This window comes from Ascaphus truei, chromosome 9 (assembly GCF_040206685.1).
Source record: "Ascaphus truei isolate aAscTru1 chromosome 9, aAscTru1.hap1, whole genome shotgun sequence".
NCBI classification, from domain to species: domain Eukaryota; kingdom Metazoa; phylum Chordata; class Amphibia; order Anura; family Ascaphidae; genus Ascaphus; species Ascaphus truei.
Genome location: NC_134491.1, coordinates 1292538 through 1315400, shown reverse-complemented (window position 1 = coordinate 1315400; position 22863 = coordinate 1292538). Strand labels below are relative to the sequence as shown.

The window sequence follows — 22863 nt, the reverse complement described above, 5'->3', positions numbered from 1 at the left end:
AGATGAGATCTCTGTTCATTGTTTGTCCAGCTGTTTGGGAAGGTTTGTTACCGCTGACTGAGAATTGCAACGTATAACTGTGATTTGAGTATTGGATATTATTTTTGTAGAATAAAGCATATGATTTTTAATGAAATACTGCAGCGCTGGGAATAATATATATATATATAGCTTTGTGCGAGCTTTCGAGATACACTGATCTCTTCTGCCGGCGTTGTTACAATGAATAAAGGAAGAAAGGTTTTATCTTACAAGCATCCTGGAATGTATCTGACTGAAGTCTATCCCTCCCCCCTGTGCAATATGCAATTTATGACTTAAGGTGTTAAATGGTCCCTGAATGTTAGTGATGTAAGAGAGTGTGTATGTGTGTAAATATTAATTTATAGTGTGTATGTGTGTAAATATAAATTTATAAAGCGCCCACAGTGTATACAGCGCTTTACAAAAGGTGTGAGTGGGAATGTATACTAATGGTGTGGGTAGGTGTGGAAATGTAAGAGTGTGCTGCATTACTATTAGTGTGTGTAGATACTGTATTGTCCCTATTGGTCTGTAGGGATGGAATATATATATATATATATATATATATATATATATATATATATATATATATATATATATATATATATATATATATATATATATATATATATACATACACATGAAGGTCAGTCAGCACACTGTAGTAGAAAAGGTTGTAATAGCAGATGCTAGTCCCATAGAGAATAAGTATGATACGAACCAATCCAAAGACCAGTAAAGAGACAGCAGACCGCACGGGGTTAATCCAAAAATCTATATTCACAACATGAAATACACGTAAGCCAACGTTTCGGTCCCACAGAGAGACCTTCCTCAGGGCCGTGCAACCCACAAGTGCAAGTGACCAAACATATATACCCTCACCCATAGTGCAATGCAAACAAAGGGAACCAATCACCAATATGCAATCAGACAAAATATGCAACATAGCTGTGCTCCGTGCCCCCTCCCCTATTACCTGATTATCCAAATGACTCATCATGACATGATAGTAGGCACTTAAACTATTAGGAGAGAGACACCCTTAGACACTGGTCCCAGGGTCTACTGCCATTGCGGGGGATAGTCGCGCGCCGCGCTTGTGCAGTGGGCCAAAACATATTGACTGCCGGAGCAGACTGTTTTTAAGAGACACTGTTTTTAAGTTATCCTTGCTTCATTCATTGTAACATCGCCGGAAGAAGAGATCAGTGTATCTCGAAAGCTCGCACAAATAAAAGCATTTCGTTAGCCACAGAACGGTATCATCTATTTATTTTTTGATTATTGAAGCTCGGCTAACACGGTACTGATACCTCTACATGTATATATATATATATATATATATATATATATATATATATATATATTTCTTGTCTGTTTTGTATTGTTTAAGTCACTTTCGTGATGAGTGACCCCATGTCTCGCACTATACTATTCACTGTTATTGGGTGTGCTGTTCATAGCAAGAGTAGTGGGTTTGAACCCACGTGCAAGTTTCGGTGCATGTCCAGTCCTGCGCGTTTGGTGTTAAATTGATGCTACTACACTCACATAATGACACGTCCCAATGTATCGGGGACAGGTATCACATTCACCCTGCTTATTTTAGGAGAATAAGTAAAGTCAGGTGTAGGAGAAGTTCTGATCTTATCCATCTACAATCCCCTAGTTCAACGCCGTCACGGTGATAATAGTGCAACGTCTGGACAAACCGTGCCAGGGACCATTTTAGAAAAGGTGTGGTTTTTAAGTCATTTTGTTAACGTGCTGGTCAAACTACTGTACTTTCCGTTCACACCCACAGTCCTGCGACGTTTTTATGTCTCGCTTCCAATCTACCATTAACCCCTTTGCTGCTGGAGGGATTCCCTGGGTTAAATCTGTGTGCAACCCTTGCCATGCAAGTTGTGACTTGCCGTGCCTGCATTTCCCTGCAGCCCCTGTGACCTGCTCCATGAGGGGCCTGGATTTAAAGAAGGAGTCTGCTCAGGTTCTCTGCCCCCCCGGGTGCGCCAGCCAGCAACTGTCTGTATACGGAGACGCTGTATACGCAGCAGTGTCCAGTATATGCGGAGCTGCTATACACAGGTACCCCCCCCCCCCACCCCTCTGTAAAGTATTGTTGCTTGTGTCATTTTATTCCAGGTTAGCTTGCGTGCCCCGGATGTCGTGCTTGGGGAGGGAGCGGTACCGGGCCCCCCTTGTAGATAGCTATTAGTACTGGGATTGAGATTGGGGACTGGATTTGAGTGTGTGCGTAAGTGTGACACCGCTGGACGTTAGTTGGGGCTTCACTAGTTGGATGGGACATGTTGCGTTTTCCCTTTAGAGTAACTGCGGATTGCAGCCAGCTATAGTTACCATGAGCTGTTAGCCCCCTGGATTTGCTTTACACTGAGCCACGTGAGATTACACTCGTTGTATATCACTGACATCCAGGGCCGCCAACAGAAATCATGGGGCCCGGGACAAATAGAATGAGCCGCCCCCCCCCCCAACCCATAGCGCACCTACCGCGGAAATGTTTTTTTTTTTAGCGCGCAACTTTTATTTAACCCCCTCAATACATATATAAAATACCCCAACCTCTCCAATACATATAAAAAAATACCCCCCCCCCCCCAAAATATAAAAAAATCAGACTTACCTGGGGGATGGTCTCAGGTCAGGCTTGGGGGGTGGTGTGCCAGTGGCTGCAGAGGGCTGGTTGTTGGGGGGGGGGGAGGGGGCAGTGACTGGCGGTACTGCATTGGGGGGGGGGGGCGCGGCAGAGCCCATTGCTGCGGGGGGGGGGGCGGTTCTGCGGGTGGCATGGCCGGTGGCTAGCTTTACTGTGGGAGGGGGCCGGCCGCGGGGGATGGCAGTGTTAGGGGGGCGGTAGCAGCCTGGCGGCAATGCGGGGGCCCGGCGGCACCTGGCGGTGGTGGAGGAGGGGCGGCGCCACGGTGGTGACAGTGCTGCGGGGGCGGGAGCAGCCTGCGGCACTGCGGGGGGGAGGTGGCCACGGGGGGGTGACGGTGCTGCGGGGGGGGGGGGGGGGTGACAGTGCTGCACGTCTGAGATCAGATGCATTGTAAGGAACCCCAACCCTCTCTAATAGCGCGTCTGAGATCAGATGCATTGTAAGGAACCCCAACCCTCTCTAATAGCACGTCTGAGATAAGATGCATTGTAAGGAACCCCAACCATCTCTAATAGCGCGTCTGAGATCAGATGAATTGTAAGGAACCCCAACCCTCTCTAATAGCGCGTCTGAGATCAGATGATTGTAAATTCTTCTGTATTTGGTACTATGTTCAAATGACCTGACCATTACAAGGAACCCTTTAGAGACGCCCGGAGAACAACTGTTGAAAAACACCTCTTCATCTATACTTTATTGCTGAAGTGGGAGTTTTGTTTTCTGTGTTGGACTTTAGAAATAAATCAATTGGAATAAAATTATTTAATGTGTACAAAGCACCATGTTTCTGGCAGCAAAACGGTTAACCTACGCTGCTCGGTGAATATCTATATCTATATATCAATCGGATTGAGCTGAGCAGGAGGGTGGGAGTAGGAGGTGGGCCCCTGTCCTATGGCGTGTGTAGTTTCAGTCTCTGTGGCTCTCTTGGCAGGGGGGTGATCTCCAGCGAGGGCGGAGCACTGACTCTGCGGCGACTTCCAGGGCAAGAAAATTACCTCTCTGTCGATGCCAACGGTCTGCAGTCACAGAGCCTCAGCAAGTGGTCATCGTCCTTCTCTGTGTCCAGTAAGGAGATCGGATGGATGGAGAGAGGGGGGCGGAGGGAGAACGTGAGACAGTAATGTGAGGTCAGCGCTGCACAGGAGTAGTGGACGGGGGTTGTGATGTCAAAGTGTCAGGATGTGATGTCACACAACTGTTCAAGAATAAATATATCTTCGCTATCAGAGCTGCACAGAAGTAATAACACTGAGCTGTGATGTCACAACTGCAAGATTAAACATAATTGCTGTGATGTCACAGCTGCACAAGATTAAATGTCACTGCAGATAACAAACAATGAAGGGAATCATATCACAGTAATAAGATGTGATCTCTGCACTGTATTTATAATGAAAAATAGCTGTGATGGCCGAACAACGCAGCAGCATTCCCAATGGGTTTGATGTCATAACTTCCCAGTAGAGATGTGTGATGCACGAGATAAAGAGGTCTGTTTACTAATGTTTCCCGGGTGCAAAACTCGGGCAGAATTAGTGCATAAGAATTGCGCCAGATTCCTCAAAGGAAACCGCCAACTGCTTTCCATGGGATTCATGTTCTCTGATCAATCTGCCAAGGAGACTTTAGTACGTAACTCCCAAAGTGGATAATGTAAGTGATGACAGAAGATGACTGGGCAGGTGAATTAGAGCGTGAGATTAATGAGGTGTCAGGCAATGTGTGTGTGTGTCACGCAGTGTCAGGTACTGTGTGTGTGTACGTGCGCATGTGTCAGGCAGTGTGTGGGTGTGTCAGGCAGTGTGTGTCTCAGGCAGTGTATGTGCGTGCGCGTGTGTTTGGGTGTGTGTCAGGCAGCATATGAGACTCAACCGCTGATATTCTGTTTGCAGAACCCAGGAGCAAAGGGCTGGAGGTAGCAGGGAAGCGAGTGTCCACTCAGCTCTCCTCTGCAAGTGAGTAATCTCTCCGAATTCTCTCCCGGGTTGTGGGAAGTCCTCTCCCGGGTTGTGGGAGGTCCTCTCCCGGGTTGTGGGAAGTCCTCTCCCGGGTTGTGGGAAGTCCTCTCCCGGGTTGTGGGAGGTCCTCTCCCGGGTTGTGGGAAGTCCTCTCCCGGGTTGTGGGAAGTCCTCTCCCGGGTTCTGGGCTGTGGAGCAGAAAAAACGGCATCAGATTTTCTATCATTTTTAACATCAAGTCCCAAAGCTTTATTTCCCAAACCCAATCCCTGCAAGTGAGGGCCCCTTTCCCGTCTCCAATAGCAGTGTAAAGCCTCTGGCATTCAGGGAGTTAAACGGCTATATTTTAAAATCCCAGCGACATATCCTTATGACTATGACCCCTACGCCATATACACAAAAAATTAGATTGTAAACTCTACAAGGCAGGGATTAGTGGCTAAAAGTGTGTGTGTGTGTGTACATAATATTCTTCTTGTTTGGTTTCTGCAGCCAAACGTCACAAGAAAACCCCAGAGAAGAAACCCGGGAACAAAGGTACAGCGCGACACAGGGGAACCGGAGAACCGCTCTGTGGGGTCAGGACGGGATCTGGGATTATCGCCAAAGGTGGCACCGCAGACTCTTTGTGAAACCCCCGGATACTGATCTGTGGGGTCTCAGGAGAGAGAACTGGGGGAGATTAAGGGCAGAAGCACCGAGAGAGGGGAGTTGTCAGGTAGTGCTCACCACAAACGAGGCGGGACCACGGTGCTGAGGTGGGAAAGGATATAACGCCACCCACAGCCACGGGGGCACGAGAGTAGAATGGTCTGGATGTCCGGGCCGAGGCAGGAGAGGTACGGATAGTAGTGGGTACTGTTAGCCAAGTCAGGGGTTAGAGAGAGAGAGACGTAATTGTTTTACCGTTTGCCGGGTTCGTGGTGCCAGAGGTGCGGAGAGTCGTATTGCCGTATGCCAAGTTTGGGGTGCCAGAGGTGCGGAGAGTCGTATTGCCGTATGCCAAGTTTGGGGTGCCAGAGGTGCGGAGAGTCGTATTGCCGTATGCCAAGTTCGGGATGCCAGAGGTGCGGAGAGTCGAAGAGGAAGCCGGTTCGGTACACAAGGAAGACTGCAAAACAAGACAGGACTAGGGAGGCAGAGAGTGATGAGAACAACTGGTTCTATGCTCAGCCGACGAGTCAGTGACCGCAGGGTATATATAGGTGAGAGGATCCAATGGCAGAGTAGCAAGGTGGGGGGGTGTGGATTGGCCAGGCTGCGGCAGGGATAGGTCCAGAAGGGCTCCTGGGGGAGGAGCAATAGAGCCCAGTAGTAAGGCTGCATTTGATTGCAGCAATAGTTTGGGGTATTGTGCCTTTAAGAGGCTGGTGCGCCACCGTGTGGCCGCGCCTCCGTGTGGCTGCGCTTGCGGGCGCGTGACCGGGCATGCCCCCAGGATCGGCACTAGAAGAGGGACACTGGCGGGCGCGCACGCGCCCAAGTGGGGCGGCAATCGGCGTCCTGGAGGGAGGCTGCTTGCGTGGCGCGGGAGGACCCGGCGGAGCTGCGGTGAGTGGGGAGCACGCCGAGGGCGGCGACTCCCAGGTTGTTACAGGAGTTTTGTAGATGTCAGGGGTCCTTTTTGTTTTGTTTTTTCATGGGAGACAGAGAGCAAGGAGCGTTTCCAAAAACACCCAAATCTATCTGTGCACCTTCCTCTACATTCCCAACAGAAAGCTGGGACTATGAGATGGGGCTATGTGGTTTCTCAAGTGGCAATTCTACTCCATTCATACCTCTCTCCTCCCTCTCCCGCCCTTCTCTCGCCCTTCTCTCCTCCCTCTCCCGCCCTTCTCTCGCCCTTCTCTCCTCCCTCTCTCGCCCTTCTCTCCTCCCTCGTCTTTCTCTCCACCCTCCTCGCCCTTCTCTCCTCCCTCCCCTACCCTTCTATTTTCCCCTCTCCTCTCTTGCCCTTCTCTCCACACTCTCCTCCCTCCCCTGCACACTCTCCTCTCTCCCCTGCCCTTCTCTTCCCCTCTCCTCTCTCGCCCTTCTCGCCACACACTCCTCCCTCTCTCGACCTTCTCTCCTCCCTCCTCGCCTTACTCTCCACACTCTCCTCCCTCCCCATCCCTTCTATTTTCCCCTCTCCTCTCTTGCCCTTCTCTCCACACTCTCCTCCCTCCCATGCACACTCTCCTCCCTCCCCTGCACACTCTCCTCCCTCCCCTGCCCTTCTCTTCCCCTCTCCTCTCTCGCCCTTCTCGCCACACACTCCTCCCTCTCTCGCCCTTCTCTCCTCCCTCCTCGCCCTTCTCTCCACACTCTCCTCCCTCCCCTACCCTTCTATTTTCCCCTCTCCTCTCTTGCCCTTCTCTCCACACTCTCCTCCCTCCCCTGCACACTCTCCTCCCTCCCCTGCCCTTCTCTTCCCCTCTCCTCTCTCGCCCTTCTCGCCACACACTCCTCCCTCTCTCGACCTTCTCTCCTCCCTCCTCGCCTTACTCTCCACACTCTCCTCCCTCCCCATCCCTTCTATTTTCCCCTCTCCTCTCTTGCCCTTCTCTCCACACTCTCCTCCCTCCCATGCACACTCTCCTCCCTCCCCTGCCCTTCTCTTCCCCTCTCCTCTCTCGCCCTTCTCGCCACACACTCCTCCCTCTCTCGACCTTCTCTCCTCCCTCCTCGCCTTACTCTCCTCCCTCCCCATCCCTTCTATTTTCCCCTCTCCTCTCTTGCCCTTCTCTCCACACTCTCCTCCCTCCCATGCACACTCTCCTCCCTCCCCTGCACACTCTCCTCCCTCCCCTGCCCTTCTCTTCCCCTCTCCTCTCTCGCCCTTCTCGCCACACACTCCTCCCTCTCTCGCCCTTCTCTCCTCCCTCCTCGCCCTTCTCTCCACACTCTCCTCCCTCCCCTACCCTTCTATTTTCCCCTCTCCTCTCTTGCCCTTCTCTCCACACTCTCCTCCCTCCCCTGCACACTCTCCTCCCTCCCCTGCCCTTCTCTTCCCCTCTCCTCTCTCGCCCTTCTCGCCACACACTCCTCCCTCTCTCGCCCTTCTCTCCTCCCTCCTCGCCCTACACTCCACACTCTCCTCCCTCCCCTACCCTTCTCTTTTCCCCTCTCCTTTCTCGCCCTTCTCTCCACACACTCCTCCCCTGCCCTTCTCTTCCCCTCTCGCCTTTCTCTCCTGCCCCACTCTGCCCCACTTTATCTACAGACTGTAAGGCTGAAGTCGCCTTCCTCATCGACGGCAGCACCAGCATCGGGCATCGCCGCTTTAACCTGCAGAAGAATTTTGTGAGCAAAGTGGCCCTGACGCTGGAGATTGGCCGGGACGGACCCCACGTGGGCGTGGTGCAGGCGAGGTACCTGGTCAGCGATGCATTTAGTCCTGGGTGACCACTACTCACTATCCTAAAGTGTGTTCTTATATACCCTCGAATGCAGGGGTGCGCAAACTGGGGGGCGCGGCGGTATTTCTGGGGGGGGGGGGGCACGGCAGTTACAGAGGCCCCGCGCTCTTTCCCAAGGCATTTAAATGAAATGCCGGGGACCGCACGGGGCCTCTGCAACTTCACGTACCATGATTCATAGGCTTGGTGTGACACATCGCGACGCCGCATGGTGTGTGATAGGGAAGGCAGGGCGTGTGTGTGACAGTGATGGGGAAGGCAGGGCGTGTGTGACCGTGTGACCGTGATGGGGAAGGCAGGGTGTGTGTGTGTGACAATGATGGGGAGGCAGGGTGTGTGTGTGTGTGACAATGATGGGGAGGCAGGGCGTGTGTGACCGTGTGACCGTGATGGGGAAGGCAGGGTGTGTGTGTGACAATGATGGGGAGGCAGGGTGTGTGTGTGTGTGACAATGATGGGGAGGCAGGGCGTGTGTGACCGTGATCGGGAAGGCAGGGTGTGTGTGTGTGTGACAATGGTGGGGAGGCAGGGCGTGTGTGACCGTGATCGGGAAGGCAGGGTGTGTGGGTGTGACAGTGATGGAGAAGGCAGGGAGTGTGTGACCGTGATGGGGAAGGCAGGGTGTGTGTGTGTGTGACAATGATGGGGAAGGCAGAGCGTGTGTGACCGTGATGGGGAAGGCAGGGGGTGTGTGTGTGACAATGATGGGGAAGGCAGGGCGTGTGTGACCGTGATCGGGAAGGCAGGGTGTGTGTGTGACAATGATGGGGAGGCAGGGCGTGTGTGTGTGTGACAATGATGGGGAAGGCAGGGCGTGTGTGACCGTGATCGGGAAGGCAGGGTGTGTGGGTGTGACAGTGATGGAGAAGGCAGGGCGTGTGTGACCGTGATGGGGAAGGCAGGGTGTGTGTGTGTGTGACAATGATGGGGAGGCAGGGCGTGTGTGACCGTGATCGGGAAGGCAGGGTGTGTGTGTGTGTGACAATGATGGGGAGGCAGGGCGTGTGTGACCGTGATCGGGAAGGCAGGGTGTGTGTGTGACAATGATGGGGAGGCAGGGCGTGTGTGTGTGTGACAATGATGGGGAAGGCAGGGCGTGTGTGACCGTGATCGGGAAGGCAGGGTGTGTGTGTGTGACAGTGATGGAGAAGGCAGGGTGTGTGGGTGTGTGTGTGACAGTGATGGGGAAGGCAGGGCGTGTGTGACCGTGATGGGGAAGGCAGGGTGTGTGGGTGTGACAGTGATGGAGAAGGCAGGGTGTGTGGGTGTGTGTGTGACAGTGATGGGGAAGGCAGGGCGTGTGTGACCGTGATGGGGAAGGCAGGGTGTGTGTGACAATGATGGGGAAGGTAGGGTGTGTGTGTGTGACAATGATGGGGAAGGCAGGGCGTGTGTGACCGTGATGGGGAAGGCAGGGTGTGTGTGTGTGTGACAATGATGGGGAAGGCAGGGCGTGTGTGACCGTGATGGGGAAGGCAGGGTGTGTGTGACAATGAAGGGGAAGACAGGGCGTGTGTGACCGTGATGGGGAAGGCAGGGTGTGTGTGTGTGACAGTGATGGAGAAGGCAGTGTGTGTGCGTGTGTGTGACAGTGATGGAGAAGGCAGGGAGTGTGTGTGTGACAGTGATGGGGAAGGCAGGGTGTGTGTGTGTGTGTGTGTGTGTGTGTGTGTGTGTGCAGTGATGAAGAAGCCAGGGTGTGTGACAGTGATGGAGAAGGAAGGGTGTGTGAGTGTGACAGTGATGGGGAAGGCAGGGTGTGTGTGTGTGTGACAATGATGGGGAGGCAGGGCGTGTGTGTGTGTGACAATGATGGGGAGGCAGGGCGTGTGTGACCGTGATCGGGAAGGCAGGGTGTGTGTGTGTGTGACAATGATGGGGAGGCAGGGCGTGTGTGACCGTGATCGGGAAGGCAGGGTGTGTGTGTGACAATGATGGGGAGGCAGGGCGTGTGTGTGTGTGACAATGATGGGGAAGGCAGGGCGTGTGTGACCGTGATCGGGAAGGCAGGGTGTGTGTGTGTGATAATGATGGGGAAGGCAGTTCGTGTGTGACCGTGATGGGGAAGGCAGGGTGTGTGTGTGTGACAATGATGGGGAAGGCAGGGCGTGTGTGACCGTGATGGGGAAGGCAGGGGGTGTGTGTGTGACAATGATGGGGAAGGCAGGGTGTGTGACAGTGATGGGGAAGGCAGGGCGTGTGTGACCATGATGGGGAAGGCAGGGTGTGTGTGACAATGATGGGGAAGGCAGGGCGTGTGTGACCATGATGGGGAAGGCAGGGTGTGTGTGTGTGTGTGTGTGTGACAATGATGGGGAAGGCAGGGCATGTGTGACCGTGATGGGGAAGGCAGGGTGTGTGGGTGTGACAGTGATGGAGAAGGCAGGGTGTGTGGGTGTGTGTGTGACAGTGATGGGGAAGGCAGGGCGTGTGTGACCGTGATGGGGAAGGCAGGGTGTGTGTGACAATGATGGGGAAGGTAGGGTGTGTGTGTGTGACAATGATGGGGAAGGCAGGGCGTGTGTGACCGTGATGGGGAAGGCAGGGTGTGTGTGTGTGACAATGATGGGGAAGGCAGGGCGTGTGTGACCGTGATGGGGAAGGCAGGGTGTGTGTGACAATGAAGGGGAAGACAGGGCGTGTGTGACCGTGATGGGGAAGGCAGGGTGTGTGTGTGTGACAGTGATGGAGAAGGCAGGGTGTGTGTGTGTCAGTGATGGAGAAGGCAGTGTGTGTGCGTGTGTGTGACAGTGATGGAGAAGGCAGGGTGTGTGTGACAGTGATGGGGAAGGCAGGGTGTGTGTGTGACAGTGATGGAGAAGGCAGGGTGTGTGTGTGTCAGTGATGGAGAAGGCAGTGTGTGTGCGTGTGTGTGACAGTGATGGAGAAGGCAGGGTGTGTGTGTGTGACAGTGATGGGGAAGGCAGGGTGTGTGTGTGTGCAGTGATGAAGAAGCCAGGGTGTGTGACAGTGATGGAGAAGGAAGGGTGTGTGAGTGTGACAGTGATGGAGAAGGCAGGGTGTGAGTGGACGGGGTGTGCTGGGTAGTGTGAGTGGACGAGTGTGCTGGGAGGTGAGGGTGAGTGAACTTAGTGCGCTGGGAGGTGAGGGTGTGAGTGGACGGGGTGTGCTGGGGGGTGAGTGTGTGAGTGGACGGTGATGGGGAAGGCAGGGTGTGTGTATGTATGTATGTATGTGTGTGTGACAGTGAGATGTAGAAGGCAGGGTGTGTGTGTGACAGTTACAGTATGAAGAAGGGTGTGTGTGTGTGTGTGTGTGTGTGTGTGTGTGTGTGTGTGTGTGTGTGTGTGTGATTGAGAAAAAAGGTGATCCAACGGATTTGATATCAAGAAAATTTATTAGTGCAACACTAAGTGTGGCACTAATACATTTTCTTGATATCAAAGCCGTAGACCGTTGGATCACCTTTTTTTCTGAGTATTGCCTTGGAATAATCCTGACAGGTTCTCCTTGAACCAGCAGCACCAGTGGAATGTATGTATTCGTTTTTTCAATTTGGTATGCAGCATACCCTATTGTGTTCAGTGATGGAGAAGGCAGTGTGTGTGTGTGTGTGACAGTGATGGGGGAGGCAGGGTGTGTGTGTGTGATAGTGATGGGGCAGGCAGGGTGTGTGTGACAGTGATGGAGAAGGCAGTGTGTGTGTGTGTGTGTGTGTGTGTGTGTGTGTGTGTGTGTGTGTGTGTGTGTGTGTGTGTGTGTGTGTGACAGTGATGGGGGAGGCAGGGTGTGTGTGTGTGATAGTGATGTGGCAGGCAGGGTGTGTGTGTGACAGTGATGAAGAAGGCAGTGTGTGTGTGTGACAGTGATGTGGAAGGCAGTGTGTGTGGCAGTGATGGAGAAGGCAGGGTGTGTGTGTGTGTGTGTGTGTGTGTGTGTGTGTGTCACAGTGATGGGGAGGGCAGGGTGTGTGTGTGTGTGACCGTAATGGGGGAGGCAGGGTATGTGTATGGGTGACAGTGATGGAGAAGGCAGGGTTTGAGTGGATGGGGTGTGCTTGGAGGTGAGGGTCTGAGTGGACGGGTGTGCTGGGAGGTAAGGGTGTGAGTGAACTTGTTGAGCTGGAAGGTGAGGGTGTGAGTGAGTGTGGTGGGGTGTGAGTGGATGGGGTGTGCTGGGAGGTGAGAGTGGATGGGTGTGCTGGGAGGTGAGGGTGTGAGTGGACGGGGTGTGCTGGGAGGTGAGGCTGTGAGTAGACTTAGTAAGTTGGGGATGTGAGTGGACAGTGATGGAGAAGGCAGGGTGTGTGTGTGTGTGACAATGATGGGGAGGCAGGGCGTGTGTGACCGTGATCGGGAAGGCAGGGTGTGTGTGTGACAATGATGGGGAGGCAGGGCGTGTGTGTGTGTGTGTGTGACAATGATGGGGAAGGCAGGGCGTGTGTGACCGTGATCGGGAAGGCAGGGTGTGTGTGTGTGACAATGATGGGGAAGGCAGTTCGTGTGTGACCGTGATGGGGAAGGCAGGGTGTGTGTGTGTGTGACAATGATGGGGAAGGCAGGGCGTGTGTGACCGTGATGGGGAAGGCAGGGGGTGTGTGTGTGACAATGATGGGGAAGGCAGGGTGTGTGACAGTGATGGGGAAGGCAGGGCGTGTGTGACCATGATGGGGAAGGCAGGGTGTGTGTGTGTGTGTGACAATGATGGGGAAGGCAGGGCGTGTGTGACCGTGATGGGGAAGGCAGGGTGTGTGGGTGTGACAGTGATGGAGAAGGCAGGGTGTGTGGGTGTGTGTGTGACAGTGATGGGGAAGGCAGGGTGTGTGTGACAATGATGGGGAAGGTAGGGTGTGTGTGTGTGACAATGATGGGGAAGGCAGGGCGTGTGTGACCGTGATGGGGAAGGCAGGGTGTGTGTGTGTGACAATGATGGGGAAGGCAGGGCGTGTGTGACCGTGATGGGGAAGGCAGGGTGTGTGTGACAATGAAGGGGAAGACAGGGCGTGTGTGACCGTGATGGGGAAGGCAGGGTGTGTGTGTGTGACAATGATGGGGAAGGCAGGGTGTGTGTGTGTCAGTGATGGAGAAGGCAGGGCGTGTGTGCGTGTGTGTGACAGTGATGGAGAAGGCAGGGTGTGTGTGTGTGACAGTGATGGAGAAGGCAGGGTGTGTGTGTGTCAGTGATGGAGAAGGCAGTGTGTGTGTGACAGTGATGGGGAAGGCAGGGTGTGTGTGTGTGCAGTGATGAAGAAGCCAGGGTGTGTGACAGTGATGGAGAAGGAAGGGTGTGTGAGTGTGACAGTGATGGAGAAGGCAGGGTGTGAGTGGACGGGGTGTGCTGGGTAGTGTGAGTGGACGAGTGTGCTGGGAGGTGAGGGTGAGTGAACTTAGTGTGCTGGGAGGTGAGGGTGTGAGTGGACGGGGTGTGCTGGGGGGTGAGTGTGTGAGTGGACGGTGATGGGGAAGGCAGGGTGTGTGTATGTATGTATGTGTGTGTGACAGTGAGATGTAGAAGGCAGGGTGTGTGTGTGACAGTTATGAAGAAGGGTGTGTGTGTGTGACAGTTATGAAGAAGTGTGTGTGTGTGTGTGTGTGTGTGTGTGTGTGTGTGTGTGTGTGTGTGTGTGTGTGATGGAGAAAAAAGGTGATCCAACGGATTTGATATCAAGAAAATTTATTAGTGCAACACTAAGTGTGGCACTAATACATTTTCTTGATATCAAAGCCGTAGACCGTTGGATCACCTTTTTTTCTGAGTATTGCCTTGGAATAATCCTGACAGGCTCTCCTTGAACCAGCAGCACCGGGGGAATGTATGTATTCGTTTTTTCAATTTGGTGTGCAGCATACCCTATTGTGTTCAGTGATGGAGAAGGCAGTGTGTGTGTGACAGTGATGGGGGAGGCAGGGTGTGTGTGTGTGATAGTGATGGAGAAGGCAGTGTGTGTGTGTGTGTGTGTGTGTGTGTGTGTGACAGTGATGGGGGAGGCAGGGTGTGTGTGTCCGTGATCGGGAAGGCAGGGTGTGTGTGTGTGTGACAATGATGGGGAGGCAGGGCGTGTGTGACCGTGATCGGGAAGGCAGGGTGTGTGTGTGACAATGATGGGGAGGCAGGGCGTGTGTGTGTGTGACAATGATGGGGAAGGCAGGGCGTGTGTGACCGTGATCGGGAAGGCAGGGTGTGTGTGTGTGATAATGATGGGGAAGGCAGTTCGTGTGTGACCGTGATGGGGAAGGCAGGGTGTGTGTGTGTGACAATGATGGGGAAGGCAGGGCGTGTGTGACCGTGATGGGGAAGGCAGGGGGTGTGTGTGTGACAATGATGGGGAAGGCAGGGTGTGTGACAGTGATGGGGAAGGCAGGGCGTGTGTGACCATGATGGGGAAGGCAGGGTGTGTGTGACAATGATGGGGAAGGCAGGGCGTGTGTGACCATGATGGGGAAGGCAGGGTGTGTGTGTGTGTGTGTGTGTGACAATGATGGGGAAGGCAGGGCATGTGTGACCGTGATGGGGAAGGCAGGGTGTGTGGGTGTGACAGTGATGGAGAAGGCAGGGTGTGTGGGTGTGTGTGTGACAGTGATGGGGAAGGCAGGGCGTGTGTGACCGTGATGGGGAAGGCAGGGTGTGTGTGACAATGATGGGGAAGGTAGGGTGTGTGTGTGTGACAATGATGGGGAAGGCAGGGCGTGTGTGACCGTGATGGGGAAGGCAGGGTGTGTGTGTGTGACAATGATGGGGAAGGCAGGGCGTGTGTGACCGTGATGGGGAAGGCAGGGTGTGTGTGACAATGAAGGGGAAGACAGGGCGTGTGTGACCGTGATGGGGAAGGCAGGGTGTGTGTGTGTGACAGTGATGGAGAAGGCAGGGTGTGTGTGTGTCAGTGATGGAGAAGGCAGTGTGTGTGCGTGTGTGTGACAGTGATGGAGAAGGCAGGGTGTGTGTGACAGTGATGGGGAAGGCAGGGTGTGTGTGTGTGACAGTGATGGAGAAGGCAGGGTGTGTGTGTGTCAGTGATGGAGAAGGCAGTGTGTGTGCGTGTGTGTGACAGTGATGGAGAAGGCAGGGTGTGTGTGTGTGACAGTGATGGGGAAGGCAGGGTGTGTGTGTGTGCAGTGATGAAGAAGCCAGGGTGTGTGACAGTGATGGAGAAGGAAGGGTGTGTGAGTGTGACAGTGATGGAGAAGGCAGGGTGTGAGTGGACGGGGTGTGCTGGGTAGTGTGAGTGGACGAGTGTGCTGGGAGGTGAGGGTGAGTGAACTTAGTGCGCTGGGAGGTGAGGGTGTGAGTGGACGGGGTGTGCTGGGGGGTGAGTGTGTGAGTGGACGGTGATGGGGAAGGCAGGGTGTGTGTATGTATGTATGTATGTGTGTGTGACAGTGAGATGTAGAAGGCAGGGTGTGTGTGTGACAGTTACAGTATGAAGAAGGGTGTGTGTGTGTGTGTGTGTGTGTGTGTGTGTGTGTGTGTGTGTGTGTGTGTGTGATGGAGAAAAAAGGTGATCCAACGGATTTGATATCAAGAAAATTTATTAGTGCAACACTAAGTGTGGCACTAATACATTTTCTTGATATCAAAGCCGTAGACCGTTGCATCACCTTTTTTTCTGAGTATTGCCTTGGAATAATCCTGACAGGTTCTCCTTGAACCAGCAGCACCAGTGGAATGTATGTATTCGTTTTTTCAATTTGGTATGCAGCATACCCTATTGTGTTCAGTGATGGAGAAGGCAGTGTGTGTGTGTGTGTGTGACAGTGATGGGGGAGGCAGGGTGTGTGTGTGTGATAGTGATGGGGCAGGCAGGGTGTGTGTGACAGTGATGGAGAAGGCAGTGTGTGTGTGTGTGTGTGTGTGTGTGTGTGTGTGTGACAGTGATGGGGGAGGCAGGGTGTGTGTGTGTGATAGTGATGTGGCAGGCAGGGTGTGTGTGTGACAGTGATGAAGAAGGCAGTGTGTGTGTGTGACAGTGATGTGGAAGGCAGTGTGTGTGGCAGTGATGGAGAAGGCAGGGTGTGTGTGTGTGTGTGTGTGTGTGTGTGTGTGTGTGTGTGTGTCACAGTGATGGGGAGGGCAGGGTGTGTGTGTGTGTGACCGTAATGGGGGAGGCAGGGTATGTGTATGGGTGACAGTGATGGAGAAGGCAGGGTTTGAGTGGATGGGGTGTGCTTGGAGGTGAGGGTCTGAGTGGACGGGTGTGCTGGGAGGTAAGGGTGTGAGTGAACTTGTTGAGCTGGAAGGTGAGGGTGTGAGTGAGTGTGGTGGGGTGTGAGTGGATGGGGTGTGCTGGGAGGTGAGAGTGGATGGGTGTGCTGGGAGGTGAGGGTGTGAGTGGACGGGGTGTGCTGGGAGGTGAGGCTGTGAGTAGACTTAGTAAGTTGGGGATGTGAGTGGACAGTGATGGAGAAGGCAGGGTGTGTGTGTGTGTGACAATGATGGGGAGGCAGGGCGTGTGTGACCGTGATCGGGAAGGCAGGGTGTGTGTGTGACAATGATGGGGAGGCAGGGCGTGTGTGTGTGTGTGTGTGACAATGATGGGGAAGGCAGGGCGTGTGTGACCGTGATCGGGAAGGCAGGGTGTGTGTGTGTGACAATGATGGGGAAGGCAGTTCGTGTGTGACCGTGATGGGGAAGGCAGGGTGTGTGTGTGTGTGACAATGATGGGGAAGGCAGGGCGTGTGTGACCGTGATGGGGAAGGCAGGGGGTGTGTGTGTGACAATGATGGGGAAGGCAGGGTGTGTGACAGTGATGGGGAAGGCAGGGCGTGTGTGACCATGATGGGGAAGGCAGGGTGTGTGTGTGTGTGTGACAATGATGGGGAAGGCAGGGCGTGTGTGACCGTGATGGGGAAGGCAGGGTGTGTGGGTGTGACAGTGATGGAGAAGGCAGGGTGTGTGGGTGTGTGTGTGACAGTGATGGGGAAGGCAGGGTGTGTGTGACAATGATGGGGAAGGTAGGGTGTGTGTGTGTGACAATGATGGGGAAGGCAGGGCGTGTGTGACCGTGATGGGGAAGGCAGGGTGTGTGTGTGTGACAATGATGGGGAAGGCAGGGCGTGTGTGACCGTGATGGGGAAGGCAGGGTGTGTGTGACAATGAAGGGGAAGACAGGGCGTGTGTGACCGTGATGGGGAAGGCAGGGTGTGTGTGTGTGACAATGATGGGGAAGGCAGGGTGTGTGTGTGTCAGTGATGGAGAAGGCAGGGCGTGTGTGCGTGTGTGTGACAGTGATGGAGAAGGCAGGGTGTGTGTGTGTGACAGTGATGGAGAAGGCAGGGTGTGTGTGTGTCAGTGATGGAGAAGGCAGTGTGTGCGTGTGTGTGACAGTGATGGAGAAGGCAGGGTGTGTGTGTGTGACAGTGATGGGGAAGGCAGGGTGTGTGTGTGTGCAGTGATGAAGAAGCCAGGGTGTGTGACAGTGATGGAGAAGGCAGGGTGTGTGAGTGTGACAGTGATGGAGAAGGCAGGGTGTGAGTGGACGGGGTGTGCTGGGTAGTGTGAGTGGACGAGTGTGCTGGGAGGTGAGGGTGAGTGAACTTAGTGTGCTGGGAGGTGAGGGTGTGAGTGGACGGGGTGTGCTGGGGGGTGAGTGTGTGAGTGGACGGTGATGGGGAAGGCAGGGTGTGTGTATGTATGTATGTGTGTGTGACAGTGAGATGTAGAAGGCAGGGTGTGTGTGTGACAGTTATGAAGAAGGGTGTGTGTGTGTGACAGTTATGAAGAAGTGTGTGTGTGTGTGTGTGTGTGTGTGTGTGTGTGTGTGTGTGTGTGTGTGTGTGTGTGTGTGTGTGTGTGTGTGTGATGGAGAAAAAAGGTGATCCAACGGATTTGATATCAAGAAAATTTATTAGTGCAACACTAAGTGTGGCACTAATACATTTTCTTGATATCAAAGCCGTAGACCGTTGGATCACCTTTTTTTCTGAGTATTGCCTTGGAATAATCCTGACAGGCTCTCCTTGAACCAGCAGCACCGGGGGAATGTATGTATTCGTTTTTTCAATTTGGTGTGCAGCATACCCTATTGTGTTCAGTGATGGAGAAGGCAGTGTGTGTGTGACAGTGATGGGGGAGGCAGGGTGTGTGTGTGTGATAGTGATGGAGAAGGCAGTGTGTGTGTGTGTGTGTGTGTGTGTGTGTGTGTGTGTGTGTGTGACAGTGATGGGGGAGGCAGGGTGTGTGTGTGTGATAGTGATGGGGCAGGCAGGGTGTGTGTGACAGTGATGGAGAAGGCAGTGTGTGTGTGTGTGTGACAGTGATGGGGGAGGCAGGGTGTGTGTGTGTGATAGTGATGGGGCAGGCAGGGTGTGTGTGTGACAGTGATGGAGAAGGCAGTGTGTGTGTGACAGTGATGTGGAAGGCAGTGTGTGTGGCAGTGATGGAGAAGGCAGGGTGTGTGTGTGTGTGTGTGTGTGTGTCACAGTGATGGGGAGGGCAGGGTGTGTGTGTGTGTGACCGTAATGGGGGAGGCAGGGTATGTGTATGGGTGACAGTGATGGAGAAGGCAGGGTTTGAGTGGATGGGGTGTGCTTGGAGGTGAGGGTCTGAGTGGACCGGGTGTGCTGGGAGGTAAGGGTGTGAGTGAACTTGTTGAGCTGGAAGGTGAGGGTGTGAGTGAGTGTGGTGGGGTGTGAGTGGATGGGGTGTGCTGGGAGGTGAGAGTGGATGGGTGTGCTGGGAGGTGAGGGTGTGAGTGGACGGGGTGTGCTGGGAGGTGAGGCTGTGAGTAGACTTAGTAAGTTGGGGATGTGAGTGGACAGTGATGGAGAAGGCAGTGTGTGTGTGTGTGTGTGTGTGTGTGTGTGTGTGTGACCATGATGGAGAAGGCAGGGTGTGTGTGTGTGTGTGTGTGTGTGACCATGATGGAGAAGGCAGGGTGTGTGTGTGTGACCGTGATGGAGAAGGCAGGGTGTGTGTGTGTGACCGTGATGGAGAAGGCAGGGTGTGTGTTTGTGACCGTGATGGGGAGGCATGGTGTGTGACGGTGATGGAGAAGGCAGGGTGTGAGTGGACGGGGTGTGCTGGGTAGTGTGAGTGGACGAGTGTGCTGGGAGGTGAGGGTGAGTGAACTTAGTGTGCTGGGAGGTGAGGGTGTGAGTGGACGGGGTGTGCTGGGGGGTGAGTGTGTGAGTGGACGGTGATGGGGAAGGCAGGGTGTGTGTATGTATGTATGTGTGTGTGACAGTGAGATGTAGAAGGCAGGGTGTGTGTGTGACAGTTATGAAGAAGGGTGTGTGTGTGTGACAGTTATGAAGAAGTGTGTGTGTGTGTGTGTGTGTGTGTGTGTGTGTGTGTGTGTGTGTGTGTGTGTGTGTGTGTGTGTGTGTGTGTGTGTGTGTGTGTGTGTGTGTGTGTGTGTGATGGAGAAAAAAGGTGATCCAACGGATTTGATATCAAGAAAATTTATTAGTGCAACACTAAGTGTGGCACTAATACATTTTCTTGATATCAAAGCCGTAGACCGTTGGATCACCTTTTTTTCTGAGTATTGCCTTGGAATAATCCTGACAGGCTCTCCTTGAACCAGCAGCACCGGGGGAATGTATGTATTCGTTTTTTCAATTTGGTGTGCAGCATACCCTATTGTGTTCAGTGATGGAGAAGGCAGTGTGTGTGTGACAGTGATGGGGGAGGCAGGGTGTGTGTGTGTGATAGTGATGGAGAAGGCAGTGTGTGTGTGTGTGTGTGTGTGTGTGTGTGTGTGTGTGTGTGTGTGTGTGTGTGACAGTGATGGGGGAGGCAGGGTGTGTGTGTGTGATAGTGATGGGGCAGGCAGGGTGTGTGTGACAGTGATGGAGAAGGCAGTGTGTGTGTGTGTGTGACAGTGATGGGGGAGGCAGGGTGTGTGTGTGTGATAGTGATGGGGCAGGCAGGGTGTGTGTGTGACAGTGATGGAGAAGGCAGTGTGTGTGTGACAGTGATGTGGAAGGCAGTGTGTGTGGCAGTGATGGAGAAGGCAGGGTGTGTGTGTGTGTGTGTGTGTGTGTCACAGTGATGGGGAGGGCAGGGTGTGTGTGTGTGTGACCGTAATGGGGGAGGCAGGGTATGTGTATGGGTGACAGTGATGGAGAAGGCAGGGTTTGAGTGGATGGGGTGTGCTTGGAGGTGAGGGTCTGAGTGGACCGGGTGTGCTGGGAGGTAAGGGTGTGAGTGAACTTGTTGAGCTGGAAGGTGAGGGTGTGAGTGAGTGTGGTGGGGTGTGAGTGGATGGGGTGTGCTGGGAGGTGAGAGTGGATGGGTGTGCTGGGAGGTGAGGGTGTGAGTGGACGGGGTGTGCTGGGAGGTGAGGCTGTGAGTAGACTTAGTAAGTTGGGGATGTGAGTGGACAGTGATGGAGAAGGCAGTGTGTGTGTGTGTGTGTGTGTGTGTGTGTGTGTGTGTGTGTGTGTGTGTGACCATGATGGAGAAGGCAGGGTGTGTGTGTGTGTGTGTGTGTGTGACCATGATGGAGAAGGCAGGGTGTGTGTGTGTGACCGTGATGGAGAAGGCAGGGTGTGTGTGTGTGACCGTGATGGAGAAGGCAGGGTGTGTGTTTGTGACCGTGATGGGGAGGCATGGTGTGTGACGGTGATGGAGAAGGCAGGGTGTGTGTGACAGTGATGGAGAAGGCGTGTTTGTGTGTGTGTGTGTGTGACAGTGATGGAGAAGGCAGGGTGTGTGTGTGTGACCGTGATGGAGAAGGCAGGGTGCAGGGTGTGTGTGACAGTGATGGAGAAGGCATGGTGTGTGTGACGGTGATGGAGAAGGCATGGTGTGTGTGTGTCAGTGATGGAGAAGGCAGGGTGTGTGACAGTGCTGGAGAAGGCAGGGTGTGTGTGACAGTGATGGGGAAGGCGTGTTTGTGTGTGTGTGTGTGTCAGTGATGGAGAAGGCAGGGTGTGTGACAGGGATGGGGGAGGCAGGGTGTGTGTGTGTGTGTGTGTGTGTGTGAAAGTGATGGAGAAGGCAGGGTGTGTGACAGGGATGGGGGAGGCAGGGTGTGTGTATGGGTGACAGGGTGTGAGTGGATTGGGTGTGCTTGGAGATGAGGGTGTGAGTGAACTTGGTGAGCTGTGGACGGGGTGTGCTTGGAGATGTGAGTTGACGGGGTGGATGGAGTGTCCTGGAAGGTAAGGGTGCGAGTTGACGGGGTGTGCTGGGAGGTGAGGGTGTGAGTGGGCGTGTGTGTGACAGTGATGGGGGAGGCATGGTGTGTGTGTGACAGTGATGGAGAAGGCAGGGTGTGAGTGGATGGGGTGTGCTGGGAGGTGAGGCTGTGAGTAAACTTAGTAAGTTGGGGGTGTGAGTGGACAGTGATGGAGAAGGCAGGGTGTGTGACAGTGATGGGGAAGGCGTGTGTTTGTGTGTGTGTGTGTGTGTGTGTGTGTGTGTGTGTGTGTGTGACCGTGATGGAGAAAGCATGGTGTGTGTGACGGTGATGGGGAATGCATGGTGTGTGTGTGTGTGTGTGTGTGTGTCAGTGATGGAGAAGGCAGGGTGTGTGTGACAGTGATGGGGAAGGCAGGGTGTGTGACAGTGATGGGGGAGGCAGGGTGTGTGTATGGGTGACAGTGATAGAGAAGGCAGGGTGTGAGTGGATGGGGTGTGCTTGGAGATGAGGGTTTGAGTGAACTTGGTGAGCTGTGGGTGAGGGCGTGAGTGGACGGGGTGTGCTTGGAGATGTGAGTTGACGGGGTGGATGGAGTGTCCTGGGAGGTAAGGGTGCGAGTTGATGGGGTGTGCTGGGAGGTGAGGGTGTGAGTGGGCGTGTGTGTGACAGTGATGGGGGAGGCATGGTGTGTGTGTGTGTGACCGTGATGGAGAAGGCGTGTGTGTGTGTGTGTGAAAGTGATGGAGAAGGCAGGGTGTGTGTGTGTGTGTGTGTGTGAAAGTGATGGGGAAGGCAGGGTGTGTGTGTGACAGTAATGGGGGAGGCAGAGTGTGAGTGGACGGGGTGTGCTGGGAGGTGAGGCTGTGAGTAGACTTAGTAAGTTGGGGGAGTGAGTGGACAGTGATGGAGAAGGCAGGGTGTGTGTGACAGTGATGGAGAGGCAGGGTGTGTGTGAGACAGTAATGGAGAAGGCAGGGTGTGTGTGAGACAGTGATGGAGAAGGCAGTTTGTGTGTGTGTGTGTGTGTGTGACAATGATGGGGGTGGCAATGGGTGTGTGTGTGACAGTAATGGTGAAGGCAGGTTGTGTGTGTGTGTGTGTGACAGTGATGGAGAAGGCAGGGCGTGTGTGTGTGTAACACATTGATGGAGAAGGCAGGATCTGTGTGTGTGTGTGTGTGACACAGTGATGGAGAAGGCAGGATCTGTGTGTGTGTGACAGTGATGGGGAAGGCATGCTGTGTATGTGTGTGACGGTGATGGGGAAGGCATGGTGTGTGTGTGTGTGTGTGTGTGTGTGTGTGTGTGTGTCAGTGATGGAGAAGACAGGGTGTGTCTGTATCAGTGATGGAGAAGGAAGGGTGTGTGACAGTGATGGAGAAGGCAGGGTGTGTGTGTGGCAGTGATGGGGAAGGCAGGGTGTGTGTGAGTGTGTGTGTGTGGCCAGTGATGGAGAAGGCAGGATGTGTGTGAGACAGTGATGGAGAAGGCAGGGTGTGTGTGTGTAACACAGTGATGGAGAAGGCAGTGTGTGTGTGTGTGTGTGTGTGTGTGTGTGTGTGTGTGTGTGACACAGTGATGGAGAAGGCAGTGTGTGTGTGTGTGTGTGTGTGTGTGTGTGTGTGTGTGTGTGTGTTTGTGACAGTGATGGAGAAGGCAGGGCGTGTGTGTGTAATACATTGATGGAGAAGGCAGGATCTGTGTGTGTGTGACACATTGATGGAGAAGGCAGGATCTGTGTGTGTGT

The 22863-nt window shown here is 53.9% G+C and overlaps 1 protein-coding gene across 5 annotated transcripts in view; it reads left to right on the top strand.

Moving 5' to 3' along the window:
- Positions 1-22863, top strand: part of COCH (cochlin) — a 42601-nt gene that overhangs the window by 5671 nt on the left and 14067 nt on the right. For all 5 annotated transcript variants that reach the window (XM_075613185.1, XM_075613189.1, XM_075613186.1 and 2 more), the window contains exons 4-8: positions 1965-2115; positions 3645-3778; positions 4606-4668; positions 5164-5208; positions 7877-8024. In XM_075613185.1, the coding sequence (XP_075469300.1) occupies positions 1965-2115; positions 3645-3778; positions 4606-4668; positions 5164-5208; positions 7877-8024 (541 nt within the window). The remainder of the gene's footprint in view (positions 1-1964; positions 2116-3644; positions 3779-4605; positions 4669-5163; positions 5209-7876; positions 8025-22863) is intronic.